We start from the raw sequence: 17,558 nt of genomic DNA, 5'->3' as shown, positions 1-17,558 counted from the left end.
CGATTGGCCTCAATATCAGTTTGCACCGCCATTTTTTGCTCCACCGACCGCATCGGAAAGTTCAAAGGAGCAAACCCAGAAGTGTTTGGTTGGGGTTCACTGGCCACCGCACCAGTTCTTTCTCTTGTGGACTCGTTCAGTTCTGGAAAGAGCGTAAGCAGCCCACGGGAAGAGGAGGCCATGTTCTGGGTAGCTGGACGGGAAGAAGAGGCCATGTTATGGTTGCTGAGTGTTTCAGAGATGGGTTGGTTACAGAGTGTTTACAGAGTGTTACCAGTGTATCTCTCTCAGCCCACGAAGAGTTTTTCAGAGGTTTCAGACTGGTTTGATTTCCACATGTTCTCTCAGCCTCCGCCTTCATTTATATAGCACATGACGAAGAGGCCGACACACGCACTGTCGATCACGTGCATCGCCGCGTGTCTGGCGCGCCTTTTGATGGCACGTCTTTTTATGGATTGGGCACGCCTTTTTATGGATTGGGCACGCCTTTTGATGGCACGCCTTTTGAAAGATTGGGCACACCTTTTGAGGGTGCGACTTTTTAAGGGTCCGACAAGACTCTGTAAACTGTCCCGACATTGATTCCGGTTAGCTACTTTATGGGTCCGACAAGACTCTGTAAACTGTCCCGACATTGATTCCGGTTAGCTCCTGTATGGGTCCGACAAGACTCTGTAAACTGTCCCGACATTGATTCCGGTTAGTTTCTACAAGGGTCCAGCAAGACTCTGTAAACTGTCACAACAACTGTCACAACATTGTCTGCTACAACGGTCCGACATGACCCCATAAACTGTCTTCTACATCGGTCTGACACCGCCATCCAGTGTCCTCTACTCTGTTATGACACCACCATACAGTGTCCTCTACAACGTTATGACACCCCCATACAGTGTCCTCTACAACGTTATGACACCACCATCCAGTGTCTTCACCAATGGTCTGACACGACCATACAGTGTCTCCTATCCTCTTTTATTTTTATGTATTTTCTTGTTTTGTTCCTCTCTTCAAACTCAAGTTGGTTAGTTTCTATCCTCCTTGAGTTTGCGGGGGGCTGTTAGAATTTACCATCACCTACCACCAATTTACCATCACCTACCACCACCTACTCCTCACCTACTACACTCACCCTCTCCTACATAATGAGCCACTCACCATTTGTAATATATGTATCAACAATATATCAATCAATAATACATAAATTGTTACAAGATCCTATTGTTTTGAGCATTAAACCGAAAAGCATAGTTGTCGAATTAGGATTCGAATCGTGAATCGAAATGACTTCGTACCGAATCCGCAAATCAAATCAAATCAAATCGAATTGTGAATCGTAAAGATTCAGACACTTCTAAATTACTTAAAAAAATCTATCCACACACTTGGATGCTAAATATATCTTATTAATATGAAATATTTGGATTTGAATCAATGAAAATATTGTTTTGAATGATGGTCACGTAGTTTAATAAGTAAGAAGTTAACAAAGATTCCTATGTAAGATCACCATCTTAGCTTTTTCTTTTCTTTTTTAAATATTTCTTATCAATCATTCTTAGTAAAGATAATAAACAAAGACAAACTCTCAATTTCCAAGTAAAAATAAATTAACAACAATGTTGATATTTAGAAAATAATCATACATACTTTTCTAAGTAACAATAACCAACTAATAAGAAAAAATTATTTAGGATCTTTTATTTTAACACCTAAAACATTTTTAAAAGGTATAACTGACGTTACCTATGTAATATTCAATTATATTTAATTTAATAAAATAGCAATAGATAATTCATGGTGTAAATTACTTCAATCTTAAACATCTTTAAAAGATGCATTATGATTTTTTTAAGGAAAAAAAAAATGATTAAAAACATGTTAGGTCTAATTGAATCTGATTGGATCCAATAAAAAACCCCATGATCACTGAATAACAACAAATCATGTATATATATTGGTTATTTTGGTACTAAACGCTATTAGAAATTGTATTATATCATTTTCACTAAAAAGATGGGGGAAAAAAATAGTCAAAAATATGTTGGACACGATAGTTTCAAGAATTATATGAATCATAAAAAGTGAATCGAATCGTGAATCGATTGTGAATCGTGCGATTCACTATAGATTCACTTCCAAAATAGATTCACCTATAAATTTGTATCGAATTTGCAAAAATTGTGAATCGAATCGCAAAGCGTAAGATTCTGGTAACAGAGCCGAAAAGTAATATATGCATTCAACAACAACCAAATCCTTTGCACAGCAAGTACAATAAAGAAGCCAGCAGTACCAAGTGAAGCTTTACCTTTCGAGGGCTGTATTCTTGGTTTTTCATTCCAAAACCAAATGATTTATGCTCAACATGGGAAGCACTTCCATTTCCTTCAAGGTTTTTAGCTGGGATGTTTTTCCTTCTTGAATCAAAAGATCCCACCTTGCCATTCAACAGACCTTCCCCCTCGTCACCAATGTGTGGTGGCCTGTGGAGCTCCAAGGGATGAGAGGGAGGCACGTCATTATCACCTGATAATCTAACAGAGCCCATATTTAATGAAACCTTTTCATGGATAGCAAAGGTGAGAACTTGATCAGATAAATTATCATCCACAAGATTATCTGTTATTTCCTCGACAAGATTACTACTTGAGCCATTATTTTCATCATATTTGCCAATATCAGCAACATCTGTTGATAACAACTCTTTTTCAGATACCTGAAATACAAAAAGTCAGTCACTATATGGAACACAAAGAATTCAACAGTGTCAGCTGATCCTCGTGTTATAATTGTGAAATGACAATATTATCTAGCAAATGAATAGAACTTGCGAAAGGTTCAGATGATAAAATTTCCCAGGTTTCAAACTCAGGCAATTACTTTTACTTTCTCTGCAGAAGGTCTTTCACTAGTGCTCTGGTCATCTCCATCTAAAATCTCTGCTTCCAATGAACCATCTTCCTCTATATTTCTGCAAGAAACAGGGCTGTTCAAGATATTCACACATAATGATTCCAAGCAAGGCATGTACTTTGACTACTCTAATAGCAAACATTCTCAGATTTATTTCTGGACAAACACGCCTTGGAAATAGAAGAAGGAATTCTTTCATCTTATCAAAATTGCTATAATAGTAAAGGAAACTCAATTTAGTGGCCAAAACAAGAAAGATATTTGAACTTCTGAAGTTTCCATTTCGACAAATTTTGCCCAATTCCAAGTTTAAAAGGAGATATGCCGATTTGAAGTTGGCCCCTTAAGTCTGTCTACCTTACTAGAGCTAGGCGCACGTATGGATAATGGCAGAATCAAAATATGCGTTATTTTGGCTACAAGACAGTATTTAACCCTTAGAACATAATCTCAAGACTTATTTGAGATTTTAACATTTTTGGACCTTAACTCGCTTAAGATGACTTATTATTATTAGTCTTGGGGATTTCTAATAAGGAACAATGCTCTAATTTTGTCATAATTGAATCATGTATCAATTGGTGTTGTCTCTTTTACGCTTATATAGGCCAATAAACTGTGCACTAACCTACTTTAAGGGTTTGACAAGAGTAGTATTATTTCAAAATTATGTTCAAAATCTTATTTTGGAGCTTAGATTGTATAATATTGAAGTAAATAATATGAATGGATATTTTATGTTTATGTATGAAATGTATAAAGATGGCATACTCGGTTAGCCCCAGCTATTAAGGGACAGTAAGTGTTCTAGTTGCAGACGGTCAAGATCTCCTTTGCCATGGGTGTGAGTTTGTCTAATCAGTGCCCAGGCCAGTTATTCCTTCTTTTATTCTGATGGATGTGCATCATCATGTTTTGGATATGCAAAGCCTATGGTTAAGATCTGATTTAAGCTGGATAAAACTTTTTGTTTAGATATGCCACTATTCTGAATAAATGTTGATATCCATTCATTATACCACTTTGTTATAATACTATTCATTGGGCTTTGGCCTGCCCTTTCCTTTATATGTATATAGGTGAAGATGTGGCATTAAGGGTTTTGTTTGTTGAAGATTTGTATATATGCTAATAGAATGGAAGTTTGTGTTTGAGTAGATATTATAAATGGTCAAAATCAAAGAATTTAATGTCTCCCGCTACTTAAAAATTAATTCTACCCCGATTATCACAGGAGCACTTATGTTTTGTTCAGTCACGCCTTGAGTAGATATGTTTTGTAAACTCTTTGATTACTTGTTGATCACAACTCTATTACAATTTGGGGAAGATAGGTTGTGACAGAATTCTTCAATAGTAGAACAACAACAAGAGTATTAGCAAATTGAGAACACATTCAAAATATCAAAGAGTTTACAAAATTATTTAATTGGATATGTGGCAACCTTCGAACAATACTGAGATAGCACATGAAATGGAAAATTAGGCACACCCGAAGGAAAAAATGAAGACAGAACAAGTTTTCACCCAATACTCCATAGGCAAGTAATGAGCGAATAAGCACAAATTCAACAAGCCAGAAAAAAATGGAAAAATAAAGTTTTTTACCATAAATGGCACAAGTGAGAAGCATTAAATTATAGTTAAAAAGATCTTAAAAGAAGAAGTAACCAAGAAGAATAAGGATTGGGGGGGTGGAAGGTAATATAAGCCCCACAAATTTGACATAATTACACCGACCCCCTTTATAAGAGATGATGTGCAAAGACGGGGGAAACAAAGGTAAAATATGCATTTGATTGTAAAAAGATGAAAACATCATTTTTCTATCCATACAACTAACGAATGGAAAAGGGTAAAGGCCCGTTTGTTTGGAGAGTTAGAGGGGGGATTAGGATTGGTAGTGAGGTGGGACCCACTAATATTGTGTTAGTTTTGAGAGATGGGGAGGGGATTGATAGTGAGCTCCAGATTAGGATGGGCCTCCCCAAGGAGATTCGGATGGGCCTCCAAGATTTGGTATTAGAAAAATAGTACGGCGGACTAGAAAAAAAAAATTTATTTATTATTTATTTTATTTTTTACATGTCGGGCATTTTTTTTTTTTTTTGAACATTAATGTTTAATTTTTTGTATTTTTTGTTAAGTAAAAATCATTATTTTATTTGTTTTATTTTTTTCTAAAAATTTTTTATTTTATTTTTTTAAAATTTTTTACATGTTGGGCATTTTTTAAAAAACATTAATGTTTAATTTTTTTGTATTTTTTTATTTGTTTTATTATTTTATATTTATTTTACATAAAAATAATTTAACAATCCATACACTAACAACTATCATCAAAACAAACACAATTTTACTTAATCCCCTCACTAACAATCCCCTTACTATTAATCCCCTTCATTCTACCTCTGAAAACAAACGGGGCCTAAGTGTTACGTAAATTAAAACCTTAAGAGAGCTCCATGTAATTACGTCAAACTTGTAGAGCTTGAAAAAAAAAAAGATTACAAACTCAAAAACGTACAGAAAATGTTTTATATTATTTTGGGTAAATTACAGTGACCTCCCTTGAGGTTTCTGACAATTACACTGACTCCCCTACTTTTTCTAAAATTACACTGACCTCCCCTAAAATTTACTTTTGATTTATAGATTCCCTATTTTCATTAGTTGACCATTAGTTTGACTAACGGTTCTAAGTTTTTTTTTGGGGGGGAGGGGGGGAGGGGTGGGCAAAAGCCAGTGATTAGTTGTTAGATTAGCACATAGGGGGATTTCAGTTTGGTTTGTATATCATTTTAAGTGATTATCTGTAAATTAAGAATAAGAAGAAATCGATTAATCATTTTTTAGGTAAACAAATTAGTATGAATTATTGAAGCCAAATGAGAAATACAAGAACTTGTATGTAAGTAATACAATAAATTTTATATATATACATATATATATATATATATATATATTTATAGGTAAACCATGTGAGTATTTAGAAATAAATTATTTAATACTACTCAAATAAATACATATGGTGTCCCAATTTGATTTTTATTATTTAAATAGTAATACTTATCAATTTTATGTTCTTTTTTTTTTTTTTTTAATGTGCACATATGAGCAGCTTACATATGTATACACATCAATGCAAATATACAAATATATGATACACAAATACAAACATACATGTGTTTATATGTACATATGCATGAAAGTGTACAAGCAAACTCGCAGCAAGGACACTCATACAGCATATATCAGAATATAAATATATAATTGACAAGACGTAGGCCAGCAGTTAAATCAACTTGTAAACTAAAAAATATGGTCACTAAGAAAGCTAAAGATTACTCGATAATTATTATCAGACAAACTCTTTGAATAACTCACATAGGTAACACAATAAATTTGCATAGCTGTAAATGTACTAATGATATAAGCCTGCAAGCCCTTGTCCCGGGGCACTTTGAGGCTCCGTAAAAAGATAATAATACAATATGGAACCATAAAGACTCCTACTATGTACCTTAATGTTCCACTATGACGGAGAGAAGACTGTAGAACACGCCTTGAGTTCTGTATCCAAGGGTGCAAAAGCAGTGTTTTTGCATCAGGCCTCTGCCTAGCATCCTGAAACATGATATTTAATGTCAAATGAAGCCGTTGACAAGACAACTAAAAATTACACACTGAATTACATGTTGAAACCAGTACTGAGTCCATAAAATGAGACACATCAGTTTAGTAAATTTTGAATTACTGACATTATTTCAAAGTTAATGATCAAACTAATGACTTTTTAATTCCCTCCCACAAACAAATAATACAGAACCTGAATAAATTATTTTTCTGCATTTACCTGATTCATTCATGCTTGAATATATAAAATTCGAAAATCAAAGTAAATGCATTTAGAGAGAGAGAGAGAGAGAACTCATATTTAGTTTACATCGCAAAATATAATTCATCCATGTAGTGCCAGAAATATCTCTGCAGAGATGATAACCAAAACAAAAGCTAAAAGACCAAATAAATAGTTCTTTACAGTTGAAATGCAGAAAATATGGAGATGTGATCTTTCATGAGAATTAAGGCTTATTTGAAGGGAAAAAACAACACTGCTAAAGAAGGAAATAAATTTAGGACTGCAGATTAGGAAATCCTCATCAAATGAAATAGGGGACTGCAGATTAAGAAAGTAACAAATCAGGAGATGGATTTTGACTAATCACTAACAAGGATCCCAGAGGCACCAATAGCTCAAAAAATAAGCATTCTAGAAATTTGATGACTCGTAACAGAAATTTGAGACCAGTTGTAGACACAAATTTTAAAACATGAAGTGTTTCAACACATTTCAAAATTTTATGTTACAAATGTCCACTGTTTAGTTTTTGGACTAAACAGTGTTAATTATTTGAATAGCAGGTTCTTATTTCCGATCTGTATTTCAGATCGTTAATTACACATTTTATACAAATGAAACCTCCGATTAATGAAGAGCAAAATAAACAACAAAAGACAATTTAAGAAAAATAAATATTTTATTGAAATTGTTATGGGTTTTGAACCCTCCAATATAAAATACAATTCTTGGGTTTGGAACCATTTACCTATTCATCGCCATTAGCGTAGGCTCTTGAGTTCTCTAGGCTTCTCTTCTTTCTTGTAACGACTTCTTTAGCTCTCAATTTCTTTCTCTCTCTCTGATCTTTTCACTTCTGATTTTATGATCCCTCGTCTTGTGTGATGGTCCTCATATTTATAGAGGGCCATCAAGTGATAGGAATGCTTCATCTTCAATTTGAATTTCAAATTGAATGATAGCGCCATTTGAATTTTGAATAATAGCGCTATCTGATTAACCGGATTAATCTTTGGGGTTTCATCCTATGTGGTGTCCTTGTTGTAGGCTCTACAGGTGTCATCTTTCGTAGGCTCCACGTGTCACTTGAGCATCTTGAATAACGTCGTTGAGATACAACGTCGTTTTATTTATACACTTCAACGGATCATATTGATCTTTGTAGGAAGTGATTACCTACAACTTTCCTATCATAGGCTCTATACGTGTCATAAATTTAGTTGAAATTCATGTGCCAACACCAGTCAGTATTTAACTTCGACTAACAAACTCATTATTATCCTACAATTTCCAAATATTAATTGTGTATAGTAATACTCATGATTTTAAATTGTATCAGCCAGTGTAATGGTCACAATTGCGTGTAATGGGTATCAGGAGCATTAGACAATCAGGGGTGTTGCCACAGTGGAATACATCATCAAGAAGATGATATGGAAAAGACCCATGTACAACAACGATGCTTCGACTTTTGATATCATCCATAACATGTCAACTAGATGATTGATATGCAGCACATATACAAGCAGTCAATGGAAAAGCAGCAACTCCTGAAGAATCACATTCAAATTATACAAGGGGCTTCGAAGTGCCTCGATCAAATATTAGCATATTCTCCACATGAAATATTGGACAAATATTTGAATTCAATGTTCAAGAAGTAAAGCCTGCACTAGGTCCATATTCAAGAATAGTACAAAGATTTCCAATAGATGCGCCACTAAGAAATATTTATATGGAGAATAAATGTGGTGCAGAGGGGTATTGACAAAGCCCAAATGTGCAAAGTAATCACAAATATCCTCAAGAGAATTATAAATATCAAAAAAACACACAGTATTAACAAACTCAAGGAGTGACTTATCAGAAATAATCTCAAATTAAACATCAAGAGGAATAAGCTCAACAGGAGTAGAGGAAGCAATTTCAGCAGGCTCACAAGGAGATGGAGATAGGATAGGCTCAAAAGCACATGATACCTTAGGTGCAAAAGTGAGGTCATCAACAGAATCAATGAAAATTCTCAACTTGCATAGTCATGGTTCAACAGGTTGTTCTTCAAGTGGCACAATATGTGGTGATTCAATTTTCAAGCTCTACATTTTCGGTCACTTCATAACAATTGTTATGGTGATATTCTTCCTCCAGATAAATTTCAACCTCTAAAGAATCTTCATACGCATTCTCTAAAGTGCTATATGAGGTCGTTAACATCTCTCTACTAATTTCAGGTTGTAATGCCAAAACAAATTGATTACCAACATACAAGTCTACTAGTGTCAGATAATTTTAAGAGATACTTAAATTCAACATAGTAATCAAAAGACACAAAAATTTTGTTGCTAAGATTGATCAACTGGTCAAACTATACTGAATCCTGATTAATGGGAAGAGACAAGATCAACAACCTCATGAGAAGAGATACACTTAGAAGTGGTTGATATTTAATAGCAAGCTCAATGGTAGTGAATTCAATGACTACTTCAGTCTGTTGTCTACAGTTTTGAGTATGAATATTGGCATTGATTTCAGTTATCGACTTTTTAAAGGCATCCAAGTTACCATCAACGGTGTTCCTAATGTGGTTCATGAGACCTTAAATGCTTTTAATGTTTTCATCAAAACAAACTCAAGAGAGCTTATTAGTGGTCAGGATATCTTCAAAGCATGACATATCTTTTTTTCTTTTTTGAAGGAAGCCGAAGAAAAACACAAAGTTGGACTTCTTGCAAAATTTATTAACTTTCCAGTGAATGAAAATTTTAACCTTAACTTTAAAAGGAAAATATGTGTACCTCTTGAAGCAAATAGGAACCACTAGATGGCCCAAACTCATGCACAAGGTAGATTGGCAAGCATTGTGAGCTAAGCGGAGGCTTGGACGAAGATTTCGTGTGGCATAAGGATGCAGGCATTAAGGGTGGTTCTTATGGAAAAGATTTCATGTGGAATGAAGATATTCTAGGCCAACTAAGACACTAGGCTGGAGCCAACGGATACTGGACTAGTGATTGGGCTAAAAGAGGTTATGATGTAGGACAACTTGCTGGATTTTCAAACAAAGGTTATTTAACAGCTCAAACAGTGAGTAATTTCAGGTTTGAATGGTTAAATTGAAGGCCAATAGGTAAGGGAAGGGATTAGGATCGATATGGACGTGATAGGATAGGGTTTTGGGGCTGAGAAGTGCACTTTTTGTGGGCTGTGAATAGTAACCCGCGAATAATAACTTGGGTATGTGAGCAAATAATGAGAAAGAGAAGAAGTAGAAGAAGAGAGAGAAAAGGTGCTTCACCCTCGCAAGGGTTAGGGCAATCATACACAATCTGAAATTCTCATATCATCAACTATTCTATTGAATCATTGAAATTACACATATGTATAGGCAAAGACACTCCTATTTCTGCAAGGACTATGACTCAAATTTGGAAACTCATAATATTTGGCAACTATAAATATTCTAGGCCAACTAAGCCTATGACTTCTAATTCCACTTCAATCCAAATAGAAAACTTTGATGACTTCTAATTCAATTGAAATATCAAAAGAGGAAACTTTCCTTTATTTACTACCAAGATTATTCTAGACATAATAAAATCCACATATAATGACCCATTTAATAACTGGAAAAAGATCCGGACCCCCACTGGCCTGTGATTGGCCAGGGTTTTTTTTTTTTTTTTTTTTTCAATCACCAGCCCCCACGTATGTGGGGTGGGGGGGGGAGGGGTGGTGGGGGCGGGGGCGGGGGCTTGAGGGGGTCTCAATCACTTCCATTAATAACTTGACTCAAAATAAAATCCATGGACAACCCCTACAACCCATGTCCAACAATATTGAAATTACTATAATACCCTTAACTAATAAAACCCACTATAATGACATAAAGACTCAAAAGTATAATAAATACAAATAAAGACTCAAAATTATTCCAAAACTCCAATCCTTAATGCCGCCCTAAACATGCTTCATATGAAATTCCAGATTTACCCTTTTTCTTCTTCCCCTGATATTCATTAGGTTAGGTCAATGATTTTGAATGAGATACAGGTTTTGTGAGTTTCAATTTGGGTTGTTTGAAATGAGCTTCTAGATCAAAATTGTTGGTTGCTTTATATGGTTGGGTTTCAGTTTAAACAACTAGATCAGTGATGGGCTTAAGGAATTGATCGGGGTAGGTTTGAAGGCTTTGATTTGGCTTGTTGTAATGGATTCTATAGTACGTTGTATTTTTTTTTATTTTTTTTTTCTAACTGGAGTGGGTTGATTTGACTTAAATATGTTGGGTTAGGAAATTGGTTTGGGTTAGGACTAACATAACACTTTTATTGCAACGTCATTTTCTTCCTCTACAAACGAGGATCAAGGAAGGCTTCACGAAAGTGTAGCAAATCTGACAAATAAACCCCAACAGATGGCCACAAAAGGTTGTCATAGTCGAGTAGGCATGACCAACAGTAACTACCTTCTAGCAAGGTATTGATGATAGGTTTGTTTTTGGCTGAAATGGCAATGATGATGCAACACAGCAACAGTGATGGCAAGCAGCAATGAGTCAACGCAGATGGTGCAGCATTCGGCCTTTTTCATTGATGTCCTCCATCAAGGACAGTAGCAATGGTGTGATGCAGGTTGGTGTTGGAATGTGTTCCACATCGCCTAGAGTTGCCCCATCTATGCTAGTTATAAGGCTCTAGTTTCTCTCTCCTTAGTACTTGGGTTTTAAGGAGAAGTGCGGACTAGGCTTTTGTAAGAAATAATGTATAGAGAAAGAGAGAGAATAAATTGTATGTATTATTATTGATTGATATATATTGATTTCTATTACAATGATTCATGATTCCTATATATAGAAGAGGGTGAGTGTGTAGTAGGTAAGGAGTAGGTGAAGTGGAGGTGGTAGTGGTGTAGTGGGTTAGGTTTAGTGGAGTAGGTTTAAGTGGGTGAAGTAGGTGGAGAGTAGGTGGATTTTAACAGCCCCCCGCAAACTCAAGGGGGATAGGAACTAACCAACTTGAGTTTGGAGAGAGTAACAAAACAAGAAAATACATAAAAATAAAAGAGGATAAGAGACACTGAATGGTCGTGTCAGACCATTGGTGAAGACACTGGATGGTGGTGTCATAACGTTGTAGAGGACACTGTATGGGGGTGTCATAACCATGTAGAAGACAGTTTATGAGGTCATGTCGGACCGTTGTAGCAGACAATGTGGTGACAGTTGTTGTGACAGTTTACGGAGTCTTGCTGGACCCTTGTAGAAACTAACCGGAATCAATGTCGGGACAGTTTACAGAGTCTTGTCGGACCCTTGGAAAAGCTAACCGGAATCAAATGTCGGGACAGTTTACAGAGTCTTGTCGGACCCATATAGAAACTAACCGGAATCAATGTCGGGACAGTTTACAGAGTCTTGTCGGACCCATGTAGAAACTAACCGGAATCAATGTCGGGACAGTTTACAGAGTCTTGTCGGACCCTTGAAAAGTCGCACCCTCAAAAGGTGTGCCCAATCTTTCAAAAGGCGTGCCATCAAAAGGCGTGCCCAATCCATAAAAAGGCGTGCCATCAAAAGGCGTGTCCACTTTATCAAAAGATGTGCCATGAAAAGGCGTGCCAGTTTGTCGGGCGTCAAGAGGCGCGCGATGCGCGTGGCCGCCTTGGCTATATAACCAAGACGAAGGCAGAGGCTGAGGCAGAGAAAAACTGAGAGAAACCTCTGAAAAATCCTTCGTGTTGCTGAGAAAGAGAGTTCCTTGTGCTGAGAGAGAAACTCTGTAATACTCTGTTGCGAGAGATATTCTGTAACACTCTGTTGCCCAGAAAATGGCCTCGTCTTCCCGGAGTCTGCTCACTCTCTTTCCAGACCTCAACGAGTCAACAAGAGAGAAAACTGGTGCGGTGGCACTGAAACCTCAACCAAGCGCCCCGGAGTTTGCTCCGTTGAACTTTCCGATGCGGTCGGTGGAGCAAAAAATGGCAGTGCAAACGGATGTGGAGGCTAATCAGTATACTTTGAAGGCATGTGTGGAGTCCATGACGGCGGTCACAAACTTGTCGCACCGGCTGCAGAGTAGGACAAATGAGGTGCAGCAATTAAACTCCCAGCTGGCTCTGCTCCAACGCATGTATAAGGATGCGCGAGCAGAGATAAGTGTGCTAAAGGCGGAAAACAAGGAGCTGAAGCGGAAGGCCAGTTTTATGTTCCGATTTGGAGGGCCGCCATATGCTGCAGTGGAGGAGCAGGGAGTAGTGATCATGCCCAGTGGAGTGGGAAACACGGAGGCAACACCGGCAAGGGCCGCCCAGGACGGAGGCAAGAAGAAAAGACCGGCGGCAGAGTAGAGAAGAAAAAATCCCACCTGTGAATGTGGTTGTTTGTTTGTTTGTTTTTTTTTTTGTTTTTTTTTTTTTTGTAAAATTGTGATCGGGGTTGATCCCTGAGATGAATAAAATATGGTTTGGTGTGCAAAGCTAGATGGTATGAATGGAATTGGAAAAAGATTAAAAATAAGGTGAAAGAAAAATAAAGAAAGAAATAATAAAAATATATTTGAAATCAAAAATGAAAGATGGGGAAATAAGGAAAGTGGTTTGGAAAGTGAAAAGATGAGAGAGAGAAGGCATGTGGGTGGTTGTCCATTGTGGAGGACAAACATAGTGGGTTATATTATATTCAGAAAGTTGTCCATTGTGAATGATGGTTTTGATGATGGTGATGGAGGAGTGAGTGTGGAGAGTGAAGGGTATTGAAGAAGAGTGAGGAACGATGGGTCTGTGAGACATATGCTTGTGAGAGAAAAGGAATCTGAAAGAAAGAAGAGATGGGTGTTGTAGCTTTCTCTCTCATCCTGGCATTACCGTAAGGGATGAGCTCGGAAAATGGAAGACATGAACACGACTGGACATTCAGCACTCCACATGTCAACCTTGGCATCATATTGCTGAAATTGCAGAATTTCTGGGGCCATATACAGTGGAGACCTGCAAACTGTCTCTGCGTGATCATTAGGATGTAAAATTCTTGAGAGACCAAAAACAGCAATCTTTAGCACTGCATCACTGTGAGGGCTTGAAAGCAAAATGTTCTCTAGTTTCAAAGTGAAGGTATGTGTTGTGTAGAAAATAAGCGGAATAGGTTGAGGTCCGGCGGGCGGCTAAGGTGAGGTTGCCGCCCACCGGGGAAGCGAAAATACTAGGTTTTAAACCAGCTCTGATACCATGTAAGAAATAATGTATAGAGAAAGAGAGAGAATAAATTGTATGTATTATTATTGATTGATATATATTGATTTCTATTACAATGATTCATGATTCCTATATATAGAAGAGGGTGAGTGTGTAGTAGGTAAGGAGTAGGTGAAGTGGAGGTGGTAGTGGTGTAGTGGGTTAGGTTTAGTGGAGTAGGTGAGGTGGTAGTGGTGTAGTGGGTTAGGTTTAGTGGAGTAGGTGAGGTGGTAGTGGTGTAGTGGGTTAGGTTTAGTGGAGTAGGTTTAAGTGGGTGAAGTAGGTGGAGAGTAGGTGGATTTTAACAGCTTTTCAATTTGGTATTAGAGAGAACTCCAGGCGATGTGAGACACATTCCAACACACCCTCCTAGACCACAACATACAGTGGCTGGTCAAACGACATACCAGTCACAGGCCCAACCAAGCTCTGATACCAAATTGAAAAGCCCAACCTACACTTCTCCTTAATAGGTACTAAGGAGAGGAAAACTAGAGCCTTAAAACCAGCACAGATGAGGTAAATCCAAGTGACGTGGGACACATTTCAACAGGGATCTTGATGGTTAAGATAGCACAAGACAACGGAGGCCTAACAAACAACAAGACTAGTCGAGGGCAAGATGTACAAGAAATGAATGAGGATGGAAGCACGATGATGCCAAGTAACAAGTTGTAACCAAAGTTTTCAAAGGCATTCATGGGGCACGGCATCTAGCCGTGCACTAAGGCAAAGCATGCCAAAAATGCATCAAGGCGTGATTTTTTGTGCGAAACACCAAATAAGCGTAAGCCTCACTGGATGAGGCGTTCGCCTCAGATGCACATCATGTGTTTTTCAAGCATAATCAATTGAGGCCTACGCATTATGTGATATGGTTAAAAAAAATTGAATCTTACCTCTTACGCGACTTGGAGAGACAATCAACCTTCCCTTCTTCAACGACTTCAACAAAGACGATCGATCATCTTCTTCCTCACCTTCACACCTTCACCTTGGCCTTCGACTGAGCTCCTCCTCTCCAAACAATGTAGGCTTTGACATCAACTTCCACAGAGACGATCGACCTTCAAGTTATCTTTCTCATTCTGTCTCTCATTCCCCTTGTTTCTCTCTCTCGTTTTCCCTCTTTTCATCATTTTCTCTCTCTATCGTTGTCTATATATTTTTTGATGGGATCCTCTCTTTCGTTGGGACTCTAACTCTGCCTCTCCGTTTGGCCAGAAAAAAAGGCCATCATGTATTAGAAAGATAATGAGCCTTTATTATTATTAATTTTTACATTGGTCTAAGTTGTGTTTTAAAGTTTCAATGGTATCCATCTTTTATGGTTTTTTCTCTACAGTTTATTGTGTTTTTTTTATAATGCTTGAATTTATTAATTCATTTTGTTTTTATGCCTAGAATGGTTTTTAGAAATTTTATTTGTTTTTTTTTTTAATGTTATATTTAATGAATTTCATATTATATACAAATAAAAACTCAAAACGCTTAAAGACGACTGAGTAGGATTGTAAAGACAGGAGATATAAAGACGACTAAGTAGGATTGTAACCCAAAAAGACAGGACAGACCGAGCACTTAATTTGGTCTTATCATTACGGGGAAGAAGGACAAAACAGGTAGATCCAAAGACACGAAGGAGGAAGTAATTGGGAACTTAGAAAAACAAAGCCTTATAAGGAGAACGACTAGAGAGAAAGGAAGTAGGCATTCAGTTAAGAAGAAAAACAGTAGTAAGAAAAGCCACACCCCATAATGGGTCGAAACAGAGGCAAAACGAAGCAGAGCACGTGCAGTCTCAAGTAGATGACGATGTCTACACTCAGCCATGCCATTCTAGATGGGTGTATCATAACAAAAAGTTTGGTGAATGGTACCCAAATTAGCCAAAGACTCGTAAAATTCAGTTTGAAAGCATTATTACCCACACAAGTCAAATCGCAAAATTTTAATAGTAGACCCAAACTGTGTAATGATTATAGACTAAAAAGTACGGTATATCTAATAGAAGTCCGACTTATGAGTCCTATGATAAACCCAAGTATAACAGGTGCAATCATCAACAAATGACACATAGTATGCAGAATCCCCTTTGGAGAGAACAGGAGAAGGGCCCCAAACATTAGTATGACCTAAAGAAAACGATGTATCAGCAATAGAAGTACTTCTATGAAAAGGTAAAGATGTGATTTTGGCAAGTTTACATCTCGACACTCAGTAAGTTGACTGGGAGAAACTTTACCCAATAAGCCTAACTAAGCAAAAGACCATAAGCGATCAGCAAACAAATGATCTAATCTAGAATGCCACAAATAAAAGTAGTCGACAGAGAATCCAACTAAAAAAAGCAAAAAACAGTCGGAGAGGTAGTCATAGGAAGATGTGAGCTCTCCACCACATATAGGTCTCAAACTCCAAGACGAGTCCCAATTTGCTGCTTGAACATCTGTTAGAATTTCCCATCTTTACCTTCACCTACTCCACTACACACTCCACTTCACCTACCTCCACTTCACCACACACTCCACTTCACCTAACCCACTATCACCTCCACTACACCTACTACCACATTTTCTTCTATATATAGATTGTATAGGAATTGTAATTAATCAATCTTGTAATACATCAATCAATAATACATACAATTTATTCTCTCTCTATTTCTCTTTATACATTAAATTTTACATGGTATCAGAGCTGGTTTAAAACCTAGTATTTTCGCTTCCCCGGCGGGCGGCAACCTCACCTTAGCCGCCCGCCGGACCTCAACCTATTCCGCTGATAAAATCAACAAAGATTTGTGCAACTGTAGTCATGTGTGAGGCTGATGGAGAAGAATTCTTCACCTCATATGACGAGACAGTCTGGAACTGGAAACACTGCAACATTCTGCTCTGGAATTCTGCAGCAGCTAGATTATAGCTTGGTTGAGTGCCAAGCTTTGGTTCTTCCACCCACTCTTGAACTTGCCCAGCAAAGTGTGAAGGTTCATGCTTGTGTTGGAGGGACTAGTGTGCGCGAAGATCAGCGCATTCTCTCCAGTGGGGTTCATGTTGTTGTTGGTACTCCTGGTCGTGTGTTTGACATGTTGCGGAGACAATCACTTCGCCCTGTTTACATCAAAATGTTTGTCTTGGATGAAGCTGATGAAATGCTGTCACGAGGTTTTTAAAAATCAGATCTATGATATTTTCCAGTTGCTGCCACCCAAAATCCAGGTTGGGGTGTTCTCAGTTGCTGCCACCCAAAATCCAGGTTGGGGTGTTCTCTGCCACAATGCCACCAGAGGCTCTTGAAATCACCAGGAAATTCATGAATAAGCCTGGAAAGAGAAAAAGCTCATGCTAGGATTTGCGAAGTGATTCGCTGCAGGAATTTTGGCTTTGGATGAAACCCTTACCATACTCCACTCATTCTCTCCAACTGTTCTAACTTTTTATTTTTATTATTATTATTATTATATCAAATAATCAATGCACTCATGTTCCCCACTAACAGTGTCCACTTTTGACCCAAACCATTTTCAATCCATCATTTCTCCTTCACC

The 17,558-nt window shown here is 37.4% G+C and overlaps 1 protein-coding gene across 6 annotated transcripts in view; it reads right to left on the bottom strand.

Annotated features, from left to right (window-relative positions):
• LOC114307896 (MAP3K epsilon protein kinase 1) overlaps nucleotides 1-17,558 on the bottom strand; it is a 72,764-nt gene that overhangs the window by 27,121 nt on the left and 28,085 nt on the right. For 3 of the 6 annotated variants that reach the window (XM_028253340.2, XM_028253359.2, XM_028253352.2), the window contains 3 exons: nucleotides 6,443-6,546; nucleotides 2,887-2,992; nucleotides 2,315-2,722 (listed from right to left, as the gene is read on the bottom strand). In XM_028253340.2, the coding sequence (XP_028109141.1) occupies nucleotides 2,315-2,722; nucleotides 2,887-2,992; nucleotides 6,443-6,546 (618 nt within the window). The remainder of the gene's footprint in view (nucleotides 1-2,314; nucleotides 2,723-2,886; nucleotides 2,993-6,442; nucleotides 6,547-17,558) is intronic. The other 3 variants (XM_028253348.2, XM_082868876.1, XM_082868875.1) reach the window with 1 other exon arrangement.

Source organism: Camellia sinensis, chromosome 5 (genome assembly GCF_055761805.1).
Source record: "Camellia sinensis isolate YWXY chromosome 5, ASM5576180v1, whole genome shotgun sequence".
Lineage (NCBI taxonomy): Eukaryota > Viridiplantae > Streptophyta > Magnoliopsida > Ericales > Theaceae > Camellia > Camellia sinensis.
Note: the sequence above shows the minus strand (reverse complement) of the source record. Positions and strands in the feature narration are given on the sequence as shown.